Source organism: Poecilia formosa, unplaced genomic scaffold, assembly GCF_000485575.1.
Source record: "Poecilia formosa unplaced genomic scaffold, Poecilia_formosa-5.1.2 Scaffold1139, whole genome shotgun sequence".
NCBI lineage: Eukaryota > Metazoa > Chordata > Actinopteri > Cyprinodontiformes > Poeciliidae > Poecilia > Poecilia formosa.
In genome coordinates, this window is record NW_006801078.1 from 8,739 (window position 1) to 24,589 (window position 15,851).

Consider the following 15,851-nt stretch of genomic DNA (forward strand, 5'->3'; position numbering starts at 1 on the left):
ATCAAAAATAATTTCCCAGAGAACAAAAAAGCCATGGGAATAGAAATTATTTTCACAGGTATCTAAGAAAAATGCAATGAACATTCAACTTAAAATTGGTAGGCCTAACAGCAGCCAGAGTGGAAAAATATTCTTCTTTGCCATTTTCTAGTTGTTAAATATTACACAAAATGAGCAGATAAAAGATGAACAACATGCCAGTTTAAACTTTGATCTATTTTCAAACCGACTGAGCTCTGCAGCATTAAAACATGGATAGAACTGTAACTACATTAATCATAGCTCTTCTCTTCAGTGTTTCTGTCGGTTTCTGGTGGTGCAGCTCTGTGCTGCCTTCAGGAGAATGGGACATCAGAGCATCATCCATAAAACTTCACCCACATGGCATTTATTGTGCAAACCAGAGCTTTCAGTGGAAAAACTAAAGTTCCAGGTCCTTTTAATACCATAGAAATATGGTACAGAAACATGGATTATATCTTTATATAGACCTGTCTATTGATTATATAGTTTTACTGGACAGAAATGACAAAGAACAAATCTGGTTCTTTATCAAATCCTAATGAATCAAATTGAAAGTGTCATGGAATCATCAGCCTCATGACATTAACACTGACATGAAAAATAATACTGAAGAAATAAATACGTCAAATCTAATTAAAAACATAAATAAGTGATCAGTTCTTATTTTACCTTTTATCTGGAGATAGTGTCCGTTTATTCTAGCCATACAATCTCTCTATTAATTATTGATTGAAAGGTCTTGCCATACCAGTTTATTCCTCCGTATTTACTTTAGTTTCTTAGTTTATTCTTGCATTTTATTATTCATTCATTTCAATTTAGTTTCCTTTGACTAGTGTTATCCTCTCTTGGTTTATTGCTATGTCCACTTTAGTTTCTTTCCTGTTGCTAGATTTATTTTATCATTTATTGACCATCAGTAATCTTCACTCATCACCTGCTGCGCCTCCTAATCATCATGTGTTTCACATCATGTGTTGATTTTTCACTGTTCAGCATCAGATTCTCTGTTTTTTTTCACATCTAGTTCGTCGCTCCGTTTTATGTCCCGCTTCTCCTGTTTCAGAATTTTCTGCGATGTGCGTGTCTTTTTTTTTTTTTTTTTTTACCCCATAGGTGCAGGGCGGTCGGGAAAAGGCAGACTGACATAAACCTTTTAAAACAACGGAAACAATTTCGGTATCCTGATTATTGAAATTTAAAAGTGCTGTGTTGTTCTGTCACACCCGTTTCATACCGGACCACTTACAGCTCCGGTGTTAACGCTATAAAATGAAAGCTCTCTATCGTGGTGTCACCATGAAGGTATTTCTTTATTTATATGGGTTCATTTTTCAGAGGGATACAAAGTCAGGTTATCATGACTTTAGTAATTACATGTTTATAAGAGTGATTTTCTGTTGTCATTCCATGGAAGCGGGCAGCATCCAGACAGACAATAAAACACTTTTTAATATAAGTTGCTGCTTTGACATGATCACAGAACTGCCAAAACATATGTACAAAAATCCTCAATAAAACATAAAATATTAGAAAATCAGACACCAGACAAAATGAATCACAGCAACGTCATCAGCCGGTGTAACGCTGAACTGATGCGGTGAAGCTACTAGTAGCAGGAGCGGAGCTGTGCCAAGAAGCTAACAGAAGCTAACAAATACTTAAGAGAAGAAGAGCTGCCATCGATACAGTTGCAGCCAGGCATGATTTAATGTTGCACAATACAGTTTTAGGAAGTTGCTCAAAGTCTAAACTGGTATTGTTGGTGTAAAGTTTACCTTCGACCAAACGCCCCCCAAAGAAATCCCAGCGCCCCCCTTTTGTAAAAATGTCCGCCAACTTCCCGTTTTGACCCCTTTACTCTATGCCCAGAGCCACTTGTTTTTAATTCCTTTCTCAAGTAAACGTGTTTCTTTACCGGGTGAGACAAACTCCATCTTCTTTCATATCGCATTTGATTTAACCGAACGCATCCACTTCTTTTCTACAAAACGTTTTACAGTCATTGGTCAAGAACACGGGAGCTAGAATTCTGATTGGCAGACATCTTTGTCTATTATCTACAGTTTAGTTGAGGTGGACCGTTTGGTCAAAAGCCGGAAATCCGGCCCCGGCCGGAGCTTTCAGGCTTGAGTAGCTTCACTGATAGGTTCCTTTTTGCTCAACTTGAACACAATAGCCTTTTCCAGCATCCCATCAGATTGGGTTTGAAGTAGAAATTAACCCCCATTGAGCTGAGGGAAGCGGCTTTGTCATTCATTGCTTGTGTGTCAGATTTGCAGTCGTGCCAGAAATGCCTTTGTATGTAGTTAAGAGATTATTCAGCTTACAATTTTTAACATGTTAAAGTCTGTACAGTTAATTAATCAAAATTAACAAATTAAAGTTCTGGTTCTACTTTAAACAAGTAACTACTTCACTGCTGCATTTAGTTGTTTTCCCTCAGCACAAGTCAATCTTTTAAAATTCTATATTAATGTTTCTCTTATTTTAATCTTTTAATGAAATAATGCCAAAGGTTTGCTTTCTTCTCAGCTTGGTGATTAGTCATGCAAAAATATTTTAAATATTAACCAAATTAATTGATTTTTTTTTCTTCATAGTTGTGTAGCTTTAGGTCTAATAATTATGAGTTGTTTTCTAGGAAATGGCTGCAGTGTCCGCCTTTCTGCAGGGCGGAGCCTCGAGACCATATCCAAGCCACTATATGGACACAGCAATCCAGACGTACAGAGATGTTTGCAAGTATGATCCTCAGCCTCCTTACATCATCACATCATAAGCTGCTACATGGGAGCTTATCCTGATATATTAGTTGTTAAATATCAGATACCGGTAGTTTGACCATAAAACTTTTTGTCAAATAAAGAATAACTGACAGTAAATACTCCTTTATTACCTTTGTGGCTACATATTTTCTTCATCTCCTCCACAGAAACATGATGCTGGCTGAACGCTGCGCATTACTCAGTGCCGAAATACTGAAAAGTCAAGCAAAATACTCTGAGGCTGCAACTCTTCTTATTAAGATGACCAGTGAGGTGAAAAATCATTCCTTACTTGTTTATCTGTGGTTCCAGTTGAAGTGCTTCAGTCCTGCAGCTCACTGAGCTCTTCTGTGAAGCTGCTGTGTTTGTTTGTAGGACTCTGACCTTCGCAGTGCTCTGCTGTTGGAGCAGGCAGCCCATTGCTTCATTAACATGCGTAACCCTATGGTGCGCAAGTTTGCTTTCCATATGATCCTGGCTGGTCATCGCTTCAGCAAAGCAGGACAGGTATCCCTGATGCACCTGACCTTGATTAACACTGGACATTAATATGTAGATGCTTATTAAAAAACTGTTCAGAAATCAAATCAGAAATTATTCTAAGCATTTTTTTCATAACTATCTGCATATTAAAGCATTCCTTTATAGTCTACAGTTAATGTCTCTCTCAGTACCAAGAGAAATAGTCAATATCAATTTGGTTACTGTAGCAACTTTATAAAGAAGAGAAAAATGTGACAATATTTCTACTGTACTCTTTTCGCTCCATCACTTTATTTCTTCATGTAGAGGAGGCACGCACTGCGCTGTTACAGTCAAGCCATGCAGGTCTACAAGGACCGAGGCTGGTCTTTGGCAGAGGATCATATCAACTTTACAATTGGTCGTCAGTCCTTTACATTGGGGCAACCTGAGAACGCTTTACAGGCCTTCAGACAGATTCTGATTAATGATAGCCGACAGACAGCCACACAGCAGGCTGCCTTTCTCAGAGAATACCTCTACGTTGTCAAGGTAAGATTAAAAAGAATCTTCTGTTTTTCCGAACCTTATTCATAGATGTGAACAACACATTAAAAACATTTTTAAAGAGGTTTCTACAAATGCCTTCATTTTTGTAATTTGTTCTTGAATCAAATTGAAATTAAGAGTAGTAATTTTTTTAGCTAGCAAATTTATTCAGTGTCGGTGTGAAGATTAAATGTAAATTAAGGTAACGTAAAAGAAAAATGCACAATATACTCCATTAAACTGAATTTAAAGTCGGTGATTCTTGTTTAAACATTAGAATGATGTAATGAAAATTAAAAGTACAGTTGTCAGCTGGCAGCTGTTTTACAGCTCAGAAGACTCAGCTGATATCCTTGGGAAAAAATGTAGTACCTATTAAACTGAGATCCTAATGACCATACAACAGCAACCAATCAGAGTGAGGAAGAGGGTCTTAGCGCCGTTTTCCTTTCTGCTGTGCTGCACCTCCTCCCTGCAGCAGGGCCTCTGTCAGAGATTGAGCAGCAAAAATCTTTCCTCTGCCTACATCCCCCAGAATGCTGTACGGTGCTGGATCAGGGAAATTATTGGATGTTCTGTCAGACACACATATTTTCTATTGCTACTGATCTTACTGTAGCATTTGAAGCTTACTGTAGCTTCAAATCTTATTGATTTTTTTCCCCAGCAATAACTAGAAGTTTTTATAACCGGATGTGTAGAAAGGCCCAGCCAGAATCTGTGGAAGGAGATAAAGATTATGTAGCATATTTAAAAATGTAATATACTGCAACTTAAATGGTTTGGGAATAAATGGATCAAATGGGCTGGTTTCTCGGAAAAACATTGTTCGACTCATGGAGACACGGAGACTGAAGATTTGCAATTTGCGAGTGCCTTATATTCACAGTGAAAGAAGAAATAATTATACATATTTACAAATTCAGTGAAAAAAACAAACATCTAAATGGCCATGTAAAAATATGTGCAATAAGAGAAAAAATAAATAAATGAACAACAACCAAAACTAATTAATTCCACCATTAATTAACTATTAGACCAACACCCTTCAGTCCGTTCACCCCAAGCTGGGGTAGATAAATCCCAAGCAGGCTGGTCTTGGGTAAAGTGCTTGGTGCAGTATAGATCTGAGATGGGAAGTCAAGGATCAGAGTGGGACAAAAATTTTCACAGGCTACAAGGAGCCTCCTACCATCCTGGCAGGAGAGCAGAAATCTTCACACACACGGGTGCAATCCTTTTCTATGGCTCTAGGCCTGGACATTTAGCTCGCCATCACCTGGCCTGCATAATAAAACGGGACCAGTTTACAAACATTTAAATGCAAGTCAATTATTCTAATGTGTACACAAATTCAATCAGTGCACTCTGCACTATAAATTCTAAATCATGTTCAATAAATATCAGATTCAATATCAATTCAAACATCCATGAAGAAGTCAATTATGTACCATATAAACTACTCAACATGCAATGTAAGAAAATTAAACAAACAACATTTAATAAATATTTAAAACACTTCATTATTCAAACCAGTATGGGCGTCTGGGATTTCCTTGCAATCCTACACAAACAAGGATATTTCTAAGCTAACCACTACATCAAAAAACAAACACTCACCTTTATTTTACACACAACCTGCCTGGCTGGTGGTAATCGACTCCTACAGTTTCATTATGGTTAGGTGAGTTTTGTACAGAAATAAAATGAAGAAAATAAGAAACAACGCTCAACAAACCTGTAGCTCTGCTCCCCTCAACGCGTCCTATTGTTCATACCATAGACATAATATAAGATTATATTATGTCTATGGTTCATACTTCCCCGCTCCAGTTAATATGGCCAGCAGATAGGCTGCAGTGGCACGCGTGACTTCGATACTGAGCAGTGATTGGCGGCTTCATAATCTCGCGAGATCAACATTATCAGTATTATCACGTGGTTTGATAAAGAGAGTTGGAGAAACCGGAGAAAATTAGGAGATAGAAGTTAGAAATTTACACCCCGGTTACAATTAGTTTGACAAGAGGCCTTCTAATACCTAAGACTTGGAACCAGGGATAAGCAGTCAGTGTTTCTTTTAACATTATCTTACAAATGTTCTTACAGGGAAAATCATAAATTCTAATTAATAGTCTGACTGCAAAATCTGACAGTCTCATTGGGATTGTTACTTTTGGTATTTTCTCCGCTGTTGGTGGCAAAGATCAATAATGAATTTGAAAATGTGATGCAATGTGGTTATAGTGTGCAGTTCAGTGATAAAACTGGTGTCCCGAAAAAGCCTGTTTTTAAAATGGAGAGGTTATTTAAGAGCAGTATTTGTGTGAGGAGCTTTGACCGCAGTGACATGCAGTGATGACACAGTCATATCACAAAGTCTGTGATATGACTTTGCAGTCATATCACAGACTGCAAAGAAGTTGTCAAAATCTTTTTATTGTCACTTTTTTCATTATCACAATAAATACCACAAATGTAAGATTTTAAATCCATATTGCCAACCCCCTCCTGGTGCTCATCACCAAGGCACCAGAGGAAACATTCAAGAAGCTGCTGAGCAATTAGATGAAAGGCTGGAACAATGCCAACAAAGATTTCCATTGATCATTGAGAAGGGTGTGAATACGTTTTGGCATGCCATCTTTAATAAATTGTAAAATAAACAGATGCATAATTATTTTTCAAAATTCTCTTCTATTGTTAAATAATTTTTAGGTTTATGCCTGTCTCATTTTTTATTAGATAAAAACTTATCTGTTAAATAACAACTCTAAATACATCTACATCTAAATCTGTCAGGGGATGAATCATTCTGGATTTAACTATAGGTAGCCTGGCTCAGTGGTTCACAAGTATTTTTGCTTCTGACCAAAATTCCAGTGGAAGAGATTTGTGAGCCCAACTATACAGCATTTAAACAACTTTAATGAGAAGGCAAACTTTGATATATTACTAATTCACAACAATTAGATCACAAAAATTTAAGCTTAAATATTATCTATTCAGTGTAAATGTATAGACACATTTAAAATGTATGCATTCCTATTTAATTCTAGTTAAACAGAATTAACAACTTGAATTAGAATTTATTACTGTGATTTACAGTAATAAATACTGTCACTAAATTTGCAACAATCCTCATGCGGCATCTTTATCAGAGTAACAAGTTTAATCCTACATAAAAGTCATGTCATCGTATCATTGTAATTTAAGTCATTAATCGAGCAGCAATAATGATGAGTTGATTTACTTTTTTTTTCTTAGAGTGTTCTTGGAGAAAACGAAAGCTGCCTCCCCCAGCTGCCGCTGCCTCACATCCATAGCTCTGCTACCAGAGTTTACTTTGGACATGAACGCCGCCTTGCAGAAGGTAACCCTCTGGCAGCTCTTTAAAACATCAGCCAGCAATCTTGTGTTTTTAGTCGGGTGTTCTATCAGTTCATTTATTGAATATTCAGGTATGTGTACCGTACTATAAAAGCTGCACATTTCTCTCCTGTACACCAGAATTTTGTGCACTAGTGCTCTACGAAGGAACTACACAGTAATTCACTGCGTTTTATTGAAAATAATGTTCTAGAACATTTGTTTCACAAAGAAGCTAAGACTGATGGTCATCTTGTGTTTGTCTATTAGAGATGTGAGTTGCAGTTGGTTTCAGACTTGTTTTTATGATTGTAAGATGCTGAAGGCTCTGACAGGTTTGTAAAGCTGAAGTGTCACAGTGTGGTCTGTGATGTTCCAAAACCTTCTTTATTCTACAAGGAATATTTCCATGACATTCAGTCAGTTTGGAAATATAATTTTCTATGCTGGAATTGGAATGATCTCACAGCTTTAGCTTCCTTTTCACATGCATCAATAATTTAAGATTTAATCTTAATTATGAATTTTATTATTGTATTTAACACAACAAATGATTAATTCAAAGTATTTTTTGAAGGGGATAAGCAGGCAGCTACTCACGTTTCCTTGGATCAGGAGTATGACCAGGATTTGTCAGTCCTGTGGTGCCAACTTGAGGAGCAGCTTGCAGCATCTGCAAATCGAGGGATTCTTCCAAGTAACTTCCAAGCTACTCAGTGCTGTCTGAACAGTCAGACGAACAACCTCCATCACCCGCTGGCTGTGATTGAGGGTAAGAGTTAACGTGACTAAGTCTAAATATTGCTATTGCATGTTTTCATTTTTTAACTGAATATAAAGCTTTATTTATTTTGTTAAGGGAAATAATATTGCTCCATTCAGAATAATTTTCCAGTGAAGTAAAAAAAACACCGCGTCATTGTATTTGGTTATGTTGCAGCCCTTTCTTTAACACTGACAAATGTTTGTCATGTTGTGCAGAGGTTTAAGTCTTCTGTGTGTGGAACTCCATCCACCATCTTCAGTTCTCCGTTATCCATGATGATTCATCAACCCAAAAATCTATTTCCCTAGTGGAGGTCTCCAGCTTATGTTCTCAAAGTATTCATAGACCAGAAGGAACACATGCTCTGGGTCTGCCCCAGATTCTTCTTTCAGTAGAACAAGCCAAGAACACCATGATTCTCAACCTCCCTGATTGACTCCTTTCACTGTGAAGGATCAGCAACTCTGCGTCAAGCAAAGAGCTCTGCCTGTTGCTAAGACTTGCCCCAGCCTCTTTTTGAAGGAAGCCCATACAGCCACTAGTATTTAGCATCTAATTCTTTAAGCCACGATCTCATGACCATAGGTGAGTCTGAACGTATAGGGGCCAGTAACTCAACTTTTATTTGGTTCAGCTCTTTCTTCACTGCAGTCCGCATTACAGCAGACAGGCTAGGGTGTTTATTCAACTTCTTCCCTAACCTACTACAACTTACAGAATATACACCAAGACACTTGAACTAGTCCATCTGTGGCATGGACTGACTCCTGACCTGAAGGGAGTCCACTTTTTTCTGAGGTAGAACTATGCCTTCAGACTTGGAGGAATCCACTCTCATCCCTCCTCACACAGTGCCTCTTGAACACAATCGTAGACTTCTGCAAAACAAATTTGGACCGCACACCTAATCTTCCAGGACTCAATCAACTGCCTTGCAAAGGTAAAGTTCTGGTGTTTTGACCAATATCCTGGACAAATGCTACACTGCTCCTACTCTAAGCAAGTCTCAGCCTTCTTTCCAACACCGTAGACCAGAGGTGCTTTGGAGCAGTCCTCAAGAGCAAGCATCCTGCAACTTTTAGATGCTTTACTTCTCCTACACCTCAGTCAAAAGGCTGAATTCCCTCAACAGCAGTAATTCAGCTCTGCAGAAGCCAGGTAATGTGTCATTCATTTAATTCAGGTGTGTTGGACAAGTTATCTAAAGGTTGCAGGTTGTCAGCTCTCGAGGACTGAACCTGGGCACTCATGTTCTTGAACATTCATTCATCATACAGGCTTATCCCTAGTGGAGTTGTGAGGGGTGCTGCTCCCCATCTCCAGCAGTCAACAGGCGAGAAGCAGGATCATCCTGGACAGGTCACAAGTCCATCGCAAGCTGTTCTAGAACGACCCTGCCATTCTGCCCTGTATATTTTAGATATGTCTCTGTTCCAGAACACCTGATTCAAATGATTGCAGGACAACCCTTACTATAACTCTCAATGGTGTCTTTAGTCAGAAGCTTCTTCAAATTCGCTGTAATACAGACCACTACTGTAGATACTTTCTGCCCACAGCCATCACCACCTACAATAACTGGAATATTTTGAATTAATAAGAGTTACAGCAACATTTAATTTCCCTTATGGTCTATGAAGGATTTTTGAATTGGATTGAGTTGAAAACCTACAGAACAGGGGTCCCTGATGACTGGAATTGAGAAACACTGTTCTAGAGTAAACTAGTTTGAGAACACCCTCAATAGATGGAACACATTAAAAATTGTTCATGGATTTGTCAAAATTTGAAAAAAACTTCCTGAATTTCACAAAAATGTTTTCACGCTCTCTTGAGGTGGTTTTTGGCTTTTCTGAGAGACTTGGTGCTCGGAAAGGGAGTTGGAAAAACATTTGCAGAAAGAGTTCTGATGTAGTGGATGCTCCCATTCACACCTGTTCACTTTTTACCCACCTCAGTGGCCTATGCCAAGGTAATAAACTTGTTTTCAAACTGCTAAATTCATGCTGGACTTGGAGAGCAGATAAAGATAATCCTCAAAGTGCTTCATTCCCTTCCAAAACCCTTCCAAGAACAAAAAATTGGCCTTTGATGATTAGACTGTCAGTGTCTCATGTAATATGAATTGTACTTGTACTCTGTCTTCCTCAACAGAACCAATAATTGTGGAGGTCACATTCAGAAACCCTTTGAAGGTTTCTTTGCTTTTGTCCAACCTCTCTCTCCTATGGAGGTTTTCTACTGGCACACCCTTAGGGGGAAAGGAATCGAGTGAGCAGATATCTGAAGAAATGATCACTAATGAAGACACTTCAGCAGGCGAGGTGATCATTCTGACCAATCCCAGCTCAACTATCTACATTTTTCTAGACTGGTGTTTAGATCCATCATTGAAACTCTCTATTATCCCTTCAATATGTTTCATGTTGCTATTGTCACAGAAAGAAGAAATTGTCACAACAGAGATCATCAAAGAGTTCTACCTGGGATCAGAAGAGACCAAAACTGTGAGTAACTGTGGGATCAAACATTTAATCTTGAAGCAGTCCTGGTGCTGATTTTATGATCTACCATCAACCTCTAGAAACAGTCATGTTAGGGTTGTACAATGCACCACTTCTGTACGTAGTTATCAAGAGTTTGTTCATAGTCTTATTAGACGTATTAAAATAGACATCATCAGATCTTTGACATTTCAAAATATCAACTCTCAAACTGGAACCCGGCTGTTTTGACACTGAGCATGTGCGAGTGTCTGACCTCTGGACAAAGGACAGACTGAAGTGTTCTTCCATAAGAGTGTTTATATCACTGAACACAGTGTGATTGAAAATCATGGGACCAAATGTGCTGGAGTGTACATCTCTTTCATTTGTTTTCTCCAAATCCCTTTGAGAGTTAAGTCCCACGTATGCTAAATGTTAAATCTGCAGAAGTTGGGTTGCTGTGTGGCATGTCCTCCCCTTCTTCCTCCTTCCCATTTCCTGTCTGTTTACTGTTAAATAAAGGCCACTAAATTCTCGAGATGGAGCGTCATGTAAAATTCAGTTGGACTTAAAGCAGAACTCACAACTTCATCAAGGGGATTCTGTTTCAGGTATCGGGTAAAACATGATACACAAATCTATTTAATAAGGAAATAAAGATTCAACCACTTAATATGGAATTTATTGATTTTTATCAATAATAGATTTATTCAAAAGTCTATAATAATAAGAAATAATAGTAATTCTGATAAATAAGAGATCAGTAACCAAAATCCCTCAAAAATATTACAAAGTTAAATTTAAATAACTCAATATTATCTCGGCACAAAAAAGAAATGCCCCAAACATTCAATTAGTTTTAATCAGAATAATATCCACAATAGAGTCCCATATCCTCAAAAAACACTGTCCTGAAAATATTCCCCAGTTATAATCCAAAGTACCAATCCAAAATGAAAAATCCAAAACAGTAAAATCCCCCCTCCTGACCCCCCAAGAATTAGGAAAAAAAGCGGTGCCACCAAAAATCTGTCAAAAAGAAAATAAATTCCAGATCTCACAGGGAATGTTTTTCTTCCCCCTTGTTAGCGTCTTCTTGCACCAGGTAGCATTTCCTGTGTGCAAAGCTCCAAACATGTTTCCAGGGTCACAATCCGTGGCGAACTCTGGCTGCCGTGTACGTCTTTTCTTTAATCTTTTGCTTGTTTTCAAAATCCATAGACAATCCTCCTGCTGCACAGATGTGATGGTCCGTCTTTCTCCGGTTGCGCCGCTGTGCGCCGAAGCACATGCCCCTTTTTAGTTGCCCATCACAACCACACCCAGAACCACCATGATGCTGCCCAAAAATCAGTTTTAAACAGTGGAAAACTTTGGATGACTCAACAATCAAGTGACTGAAACTGTCCTAAAAAAGTTCCATATATTTACCTTTAAATTTATTTATTCAAAAGAAAACAAATATTGTGGTTATGTTACACTCCTATCTGTTTTCTGGGTTTATGTCTTGCAAGTTAGTCAGCTAACTGTAGATGCGTATCCAAACTGAGCAATACCACTGGTAACCAGTAGTGCTGTGTTGCACATTAGCTCACATGCGATCGGCGATGGAAGTGAAGAAGACTAAGGCAATGACAGATATCCCAGAACCTCTCCATCTACATGCATGCAACAGACCAACTCCGTCGACTGCAGTGCCTCTCTTTATGGGCCCGGGTTTCCTCCAATGTCACCATGTCTGCTGCTGGCTGAAACCTACTACTGAACTAGGAAGCTAACTCACAACTGACAACCATGCCAGCTCAACATAATTACTGAAAATATTAGAGCAAAACTAATTATTATATTAGCCTTGGTGATCAAAAAAAGATAACTTTTCTACACAAGTTTGAGGAAAAGCCAGAAAGATTTTACAGTTCTTGTTTTTGTTTTTCTTATTTATTGCTTGTGTGTTGCCTGTAAATATTTTGTAGTTAGGTTATGATTGATAAGGGTTACTATGATCAATTAGTAGCTCATTGCAGTGCACCAGTCTAACCTGCTCTGTTCAGAGGTGAGGACCAACTTCTATTGTTTATATCACACATAGTTTTTGGGTTTTGTTTTGTATTGTAAACAATTTGGTCCTGTCAGGCCCGACTGAAGCTGCTGCCGCACAGAACTGGTCAGCTGAACATTGTAGGAGTGATCTACAACTTGACTTCATCTCACCTTGGTGAAGCCTCTTCAAACACTGACGGTATGTTTACACGTATTTCCACCCGTTGGTTGATTTAATACACAGCAATGTATTCTGGAACAGACTAGACATGATAATGATCTGATGTTGAATAATTACATTATACTTCCAAAAATATGTTGTGTGTTTACTTTCTCCTGCATCAGGGCAGCAGATGTTAGACTCCATGATCATTCGTGGCAGACAGGACCTGAAGATCCAGGGCCCACGGCTTAACCTGACAAAGGAAGACAAGATGCAAGTTCGATATGGTGCGGATCGACGTTTGGAGCCCATCATTACCCCACCTATGCCCCTAATGGAGGTAACTGACACTCTCATGTCTTCCTCTATGCCTAGCATGGTTGGGTGAACTTAAAGTCAAAATAGTTCATTGGCTTTACTTTTTGAATGAATTATCCTGAAAGATGAGCTGGTTTATGTGAAGCTTGTGACTGAACATCTTGCCTTTGGCTTATTATTGAGATTATAGATTCATTTTGGAACAAACACACACCAAACAGGCCTGCAAAGATAAAAATAACCTTGTCTGGTGGAGGTTGTCTAGGATTTAAATTAAACAGACTTGGGTTGAATGGATTCCTTTAATATGGTATTTTAGTCCATTGTTAGGGCTTTTCTATTCCTTTTTTTCTTTTTGTAATTAAGCTGCTTGTGTTTGTAATGCTCAACTTGAAAAATATTTTTTGCAGTACTTAATTTTTTATGAGTCTAGAATGATTGTTACTTCTGGCAGATTTAGATGTACAATCATTTTTCTTCAGCTGAGGAGTTGGTTTCTGGAAGGTAATGAGACAGGTTTCTCTCAAAAGAAAAGAAAATGATGTAAGAATCAGTTTTAAACATACAGTATATCTCTGTGGATTTGTGTTTTGTCAAGTAGTTTGAATGTACTATAATTTATATAATTGTTTAAAATCACTGCAAGCTGCTGAATTGTTTCGTACAAACAATTGTTTTGTACTAACAAAACAACCTTAATGTGTGTGTGTGTGTGTGTCCACAGGTTTTCTTCCTGCAGTTTCCCACTGCCCTGCTGTGCGGCGAGATCAGGAAAGCTTATGTGGAGTTCTGTAATGTCAGTGCAGTTGCTCTGTGTGGCCTTCGGGTGGCGTCCACGCACCCTGATTTCTTCACGTTTGGCAGCCAGAGCACAGCACCCTTCACACCTCCCAGCCCAGGCTCAGCAGAGAACTGCTCAGCCTATGTGACGTTTCCTTCCCCCCTCCAGCCAGGCTCCATGTCCTCTGAGACGCTGGTTTCTGCTCCTGCATGCAGTCAGCCCTCCAGGGTGACAGAGATCCCAATACATGGTGGCACACTGCAGCCAGGACAGTCGGTTCGGCTACCCCTCTGGCTCCGAGGACCAGACCAGGAAGGAGTTCACGAAATCAACTTCCTGTTCTACTATGAGAACACAGAGAAAGGACTCAAAATCAGGTGAAAGATGATTTCACCTGATTTTCACAAGGTGCAGCATTCTACAGTGATCTGTAGAATGCTGCATCTGGTCGTGCACTTATCTTAAAATCAGCTCTGCTGAAAGTGTTTTTGGCAAGTTTGGTGATTGGATAAAATATGTGGAATAGTAATTCTGAAAAATTGTCTTTGTTCAACAAAAATAATGTGTACACCCAGAAACTCAAGTACTGATGGAAATATGGCCTGTCCCCACCTTACCTTATAAACTGATCAGAAAAGTTTTAGCTTCCCAAGATATTATGCAGATTAAATGCTTGGCATACAGTGGAAAGATGGATGTATTCAAACTGAGTTTAACGGTCTGTCATCTCCTCCTCATGAAGTCACCGGGTGTTGCGTCACACGGTGTTTATCTGCGCCAGTCGGTCTCTGAGTGTCCAGGCCTCCGCCTGCCGCAGCAGTGCTTCCCCACATCACTCTCTAGATGACAAAGGCAGCGGGGGAACTCTTGTTTTTATTGATGTGGAGAACGTAAATGCAGTAAGATGAACCACACTTTGACTTATAAAGTTTCTTTGTTCTCACATCATGTTGAGAAACTTGGTTTAAATTTCTTTCAATTGTTCCAGAGTGAAAGTGGCGTTCGTGAGTTCCACATTGTCCAGGTGTCTAGCAGTAGTCAGCACTGGCGCCTCCACAAGTATATTAATCCATGCAACAATTATGGTAAGTCCATTTTAAAAGGGACAGTCTCCCTTTTAAAATGTTTTTTTTTTTTATCATTGTCATTTTTTTCTGCATACTTTTTAGTACCTAAAGGTTCTACAAAGGTTTTACAATTTAATTCAAATTATTATAAACACAATACTTCTTATTGCATGGATCATGGACTTTTTTTCAACCACAAACATAATAGTGAACACACCAGGAATGATGGAAGGTTGAATGGTCTCCTAGTTTTTGATCAGTCATCTCTGTTAAAACAAAGTTGCTTCTAGGCCTGTCATGATAACACATGTTGCTGGGCGATTAATTGTCCCAGAAAATATTGTGAGAAACTGTAATATTGTCATTTTGAGACCATTATTAATTAATAGCAAAAATAAATGGCATAATAATGCAAGTACACCTTCTCCAAGAAGAACATTTAGCACTATATTTTTAAATATTTTTATATTTTAAATAGACAAACCAAAAATGGACAATAAACTTTCTCTTCAAAATATATTAATCATTAGGCTCAGAAAGGGAAAACAGGCAATACTGCTAATTAAGAACTTTGTGAAAAATTAAGTATAAACATAGTACTGTGTACTGGGTTTTAATGTTTCCAGTATTTTTTTATTTATATATTTTTTTTAAATACTGGCTGTTCTATGAAATCATAGGGCAGCTAATCAGTTGCTACTGTTTTTAATTTATCATTTATTGCTTTTTATGTCGGGCCTAGTTGTTTCATAAGATGAATGGAAAACTGTGAGCTTCCTCTTCATCAGACCACCATGCCACTGTCTTCAGTCAGAGGCGTCTTCAGAACCTCTGTAATACTTACCTCTACAGGAAACAATGTGTGCCTTTAAATCAAGGCCAAAAAGCCTCTTGTTTTGAGTTGCTTTTGAACCACAATAAATGGAACATTGACCAACATATATGATGTGTATTAATTTTTTTGATGATGGCACTCATCAAAATGTGTGATGTTTTTATGATGTAAAGCACTTTGAACTGCCTTGTTGATGAAACGTGCGACACAAATAAACTTGATC

The 15,851-nt window shown here is 38.4% G+C and overlaps 1 protein-coding gene across 1 annotated transcript in view; it reads left to right on the forward strand.

Annotated features, from left to right (window-relative positions):
* LOC103132580 (trafficking protein particle complex subunit 8-like) overlaps positions 1 to 15,734 on the forward strand; it is a gene marked incomplete at its 5' end in the record, with an annotated part of 22,300 nt that extends 6,566 nt beyond the window's left edge. Inside the window, 13 exons of the mRNA XM_007544395.2 lie at positions 2,669 to 2,769; positions 2,960 to 3,065; positions 3,168 to 3,299; positions 3,582 to 3,806; positions 7,071 to 7,176; positions 7,750 to 7,944; positions 10,093 to 10,262; positions 10,380 to 10,445; positions 12,558 to 12,663; positions 12,810 to 12,967; positions 13,670 to 14,103; positions 14,469 to 14,625; positions 14,715 to 15,734. Of these exons, the coding sequence (XP_007544457.2) occupies positions 2,669 to 2,769; positions 2,960 to 3,065; positions 3,168 to 3,299; positions 3,582 to 3,806; positions 7,071 to 7,176; positions 7,750 to 7,944; positions 10,093 to 10,262; positions 10,380 to 10,445; positions 12,558 to 12,663; positions 12,810 to 12,967; positions 13,670 to 14,103; positions 14,469 to 14,625; positions 14,715 to 15,083 (2,325 nt within the window). The remainder of the gene's footprint in view (positions 1 to 2,668; positions 2,770 to 2,959; positions 3,066 to 3,167; positions 3,300 to 3,581; positions 3,807 to 7,070; positions 7,177 to 7,749; positions 7,945 to 10,092; positions 10,263 to 10,379; positions 10,446 to 12,557; positions 12,664 to 12,809; positions 12,968 to 13,669; positions 14,104 to 14,468; positions 14,626 to 14,714) is intronic.
* Between the last annotated feature and the right edge of the window lie 117 nt (positions 15,735 to 15,851).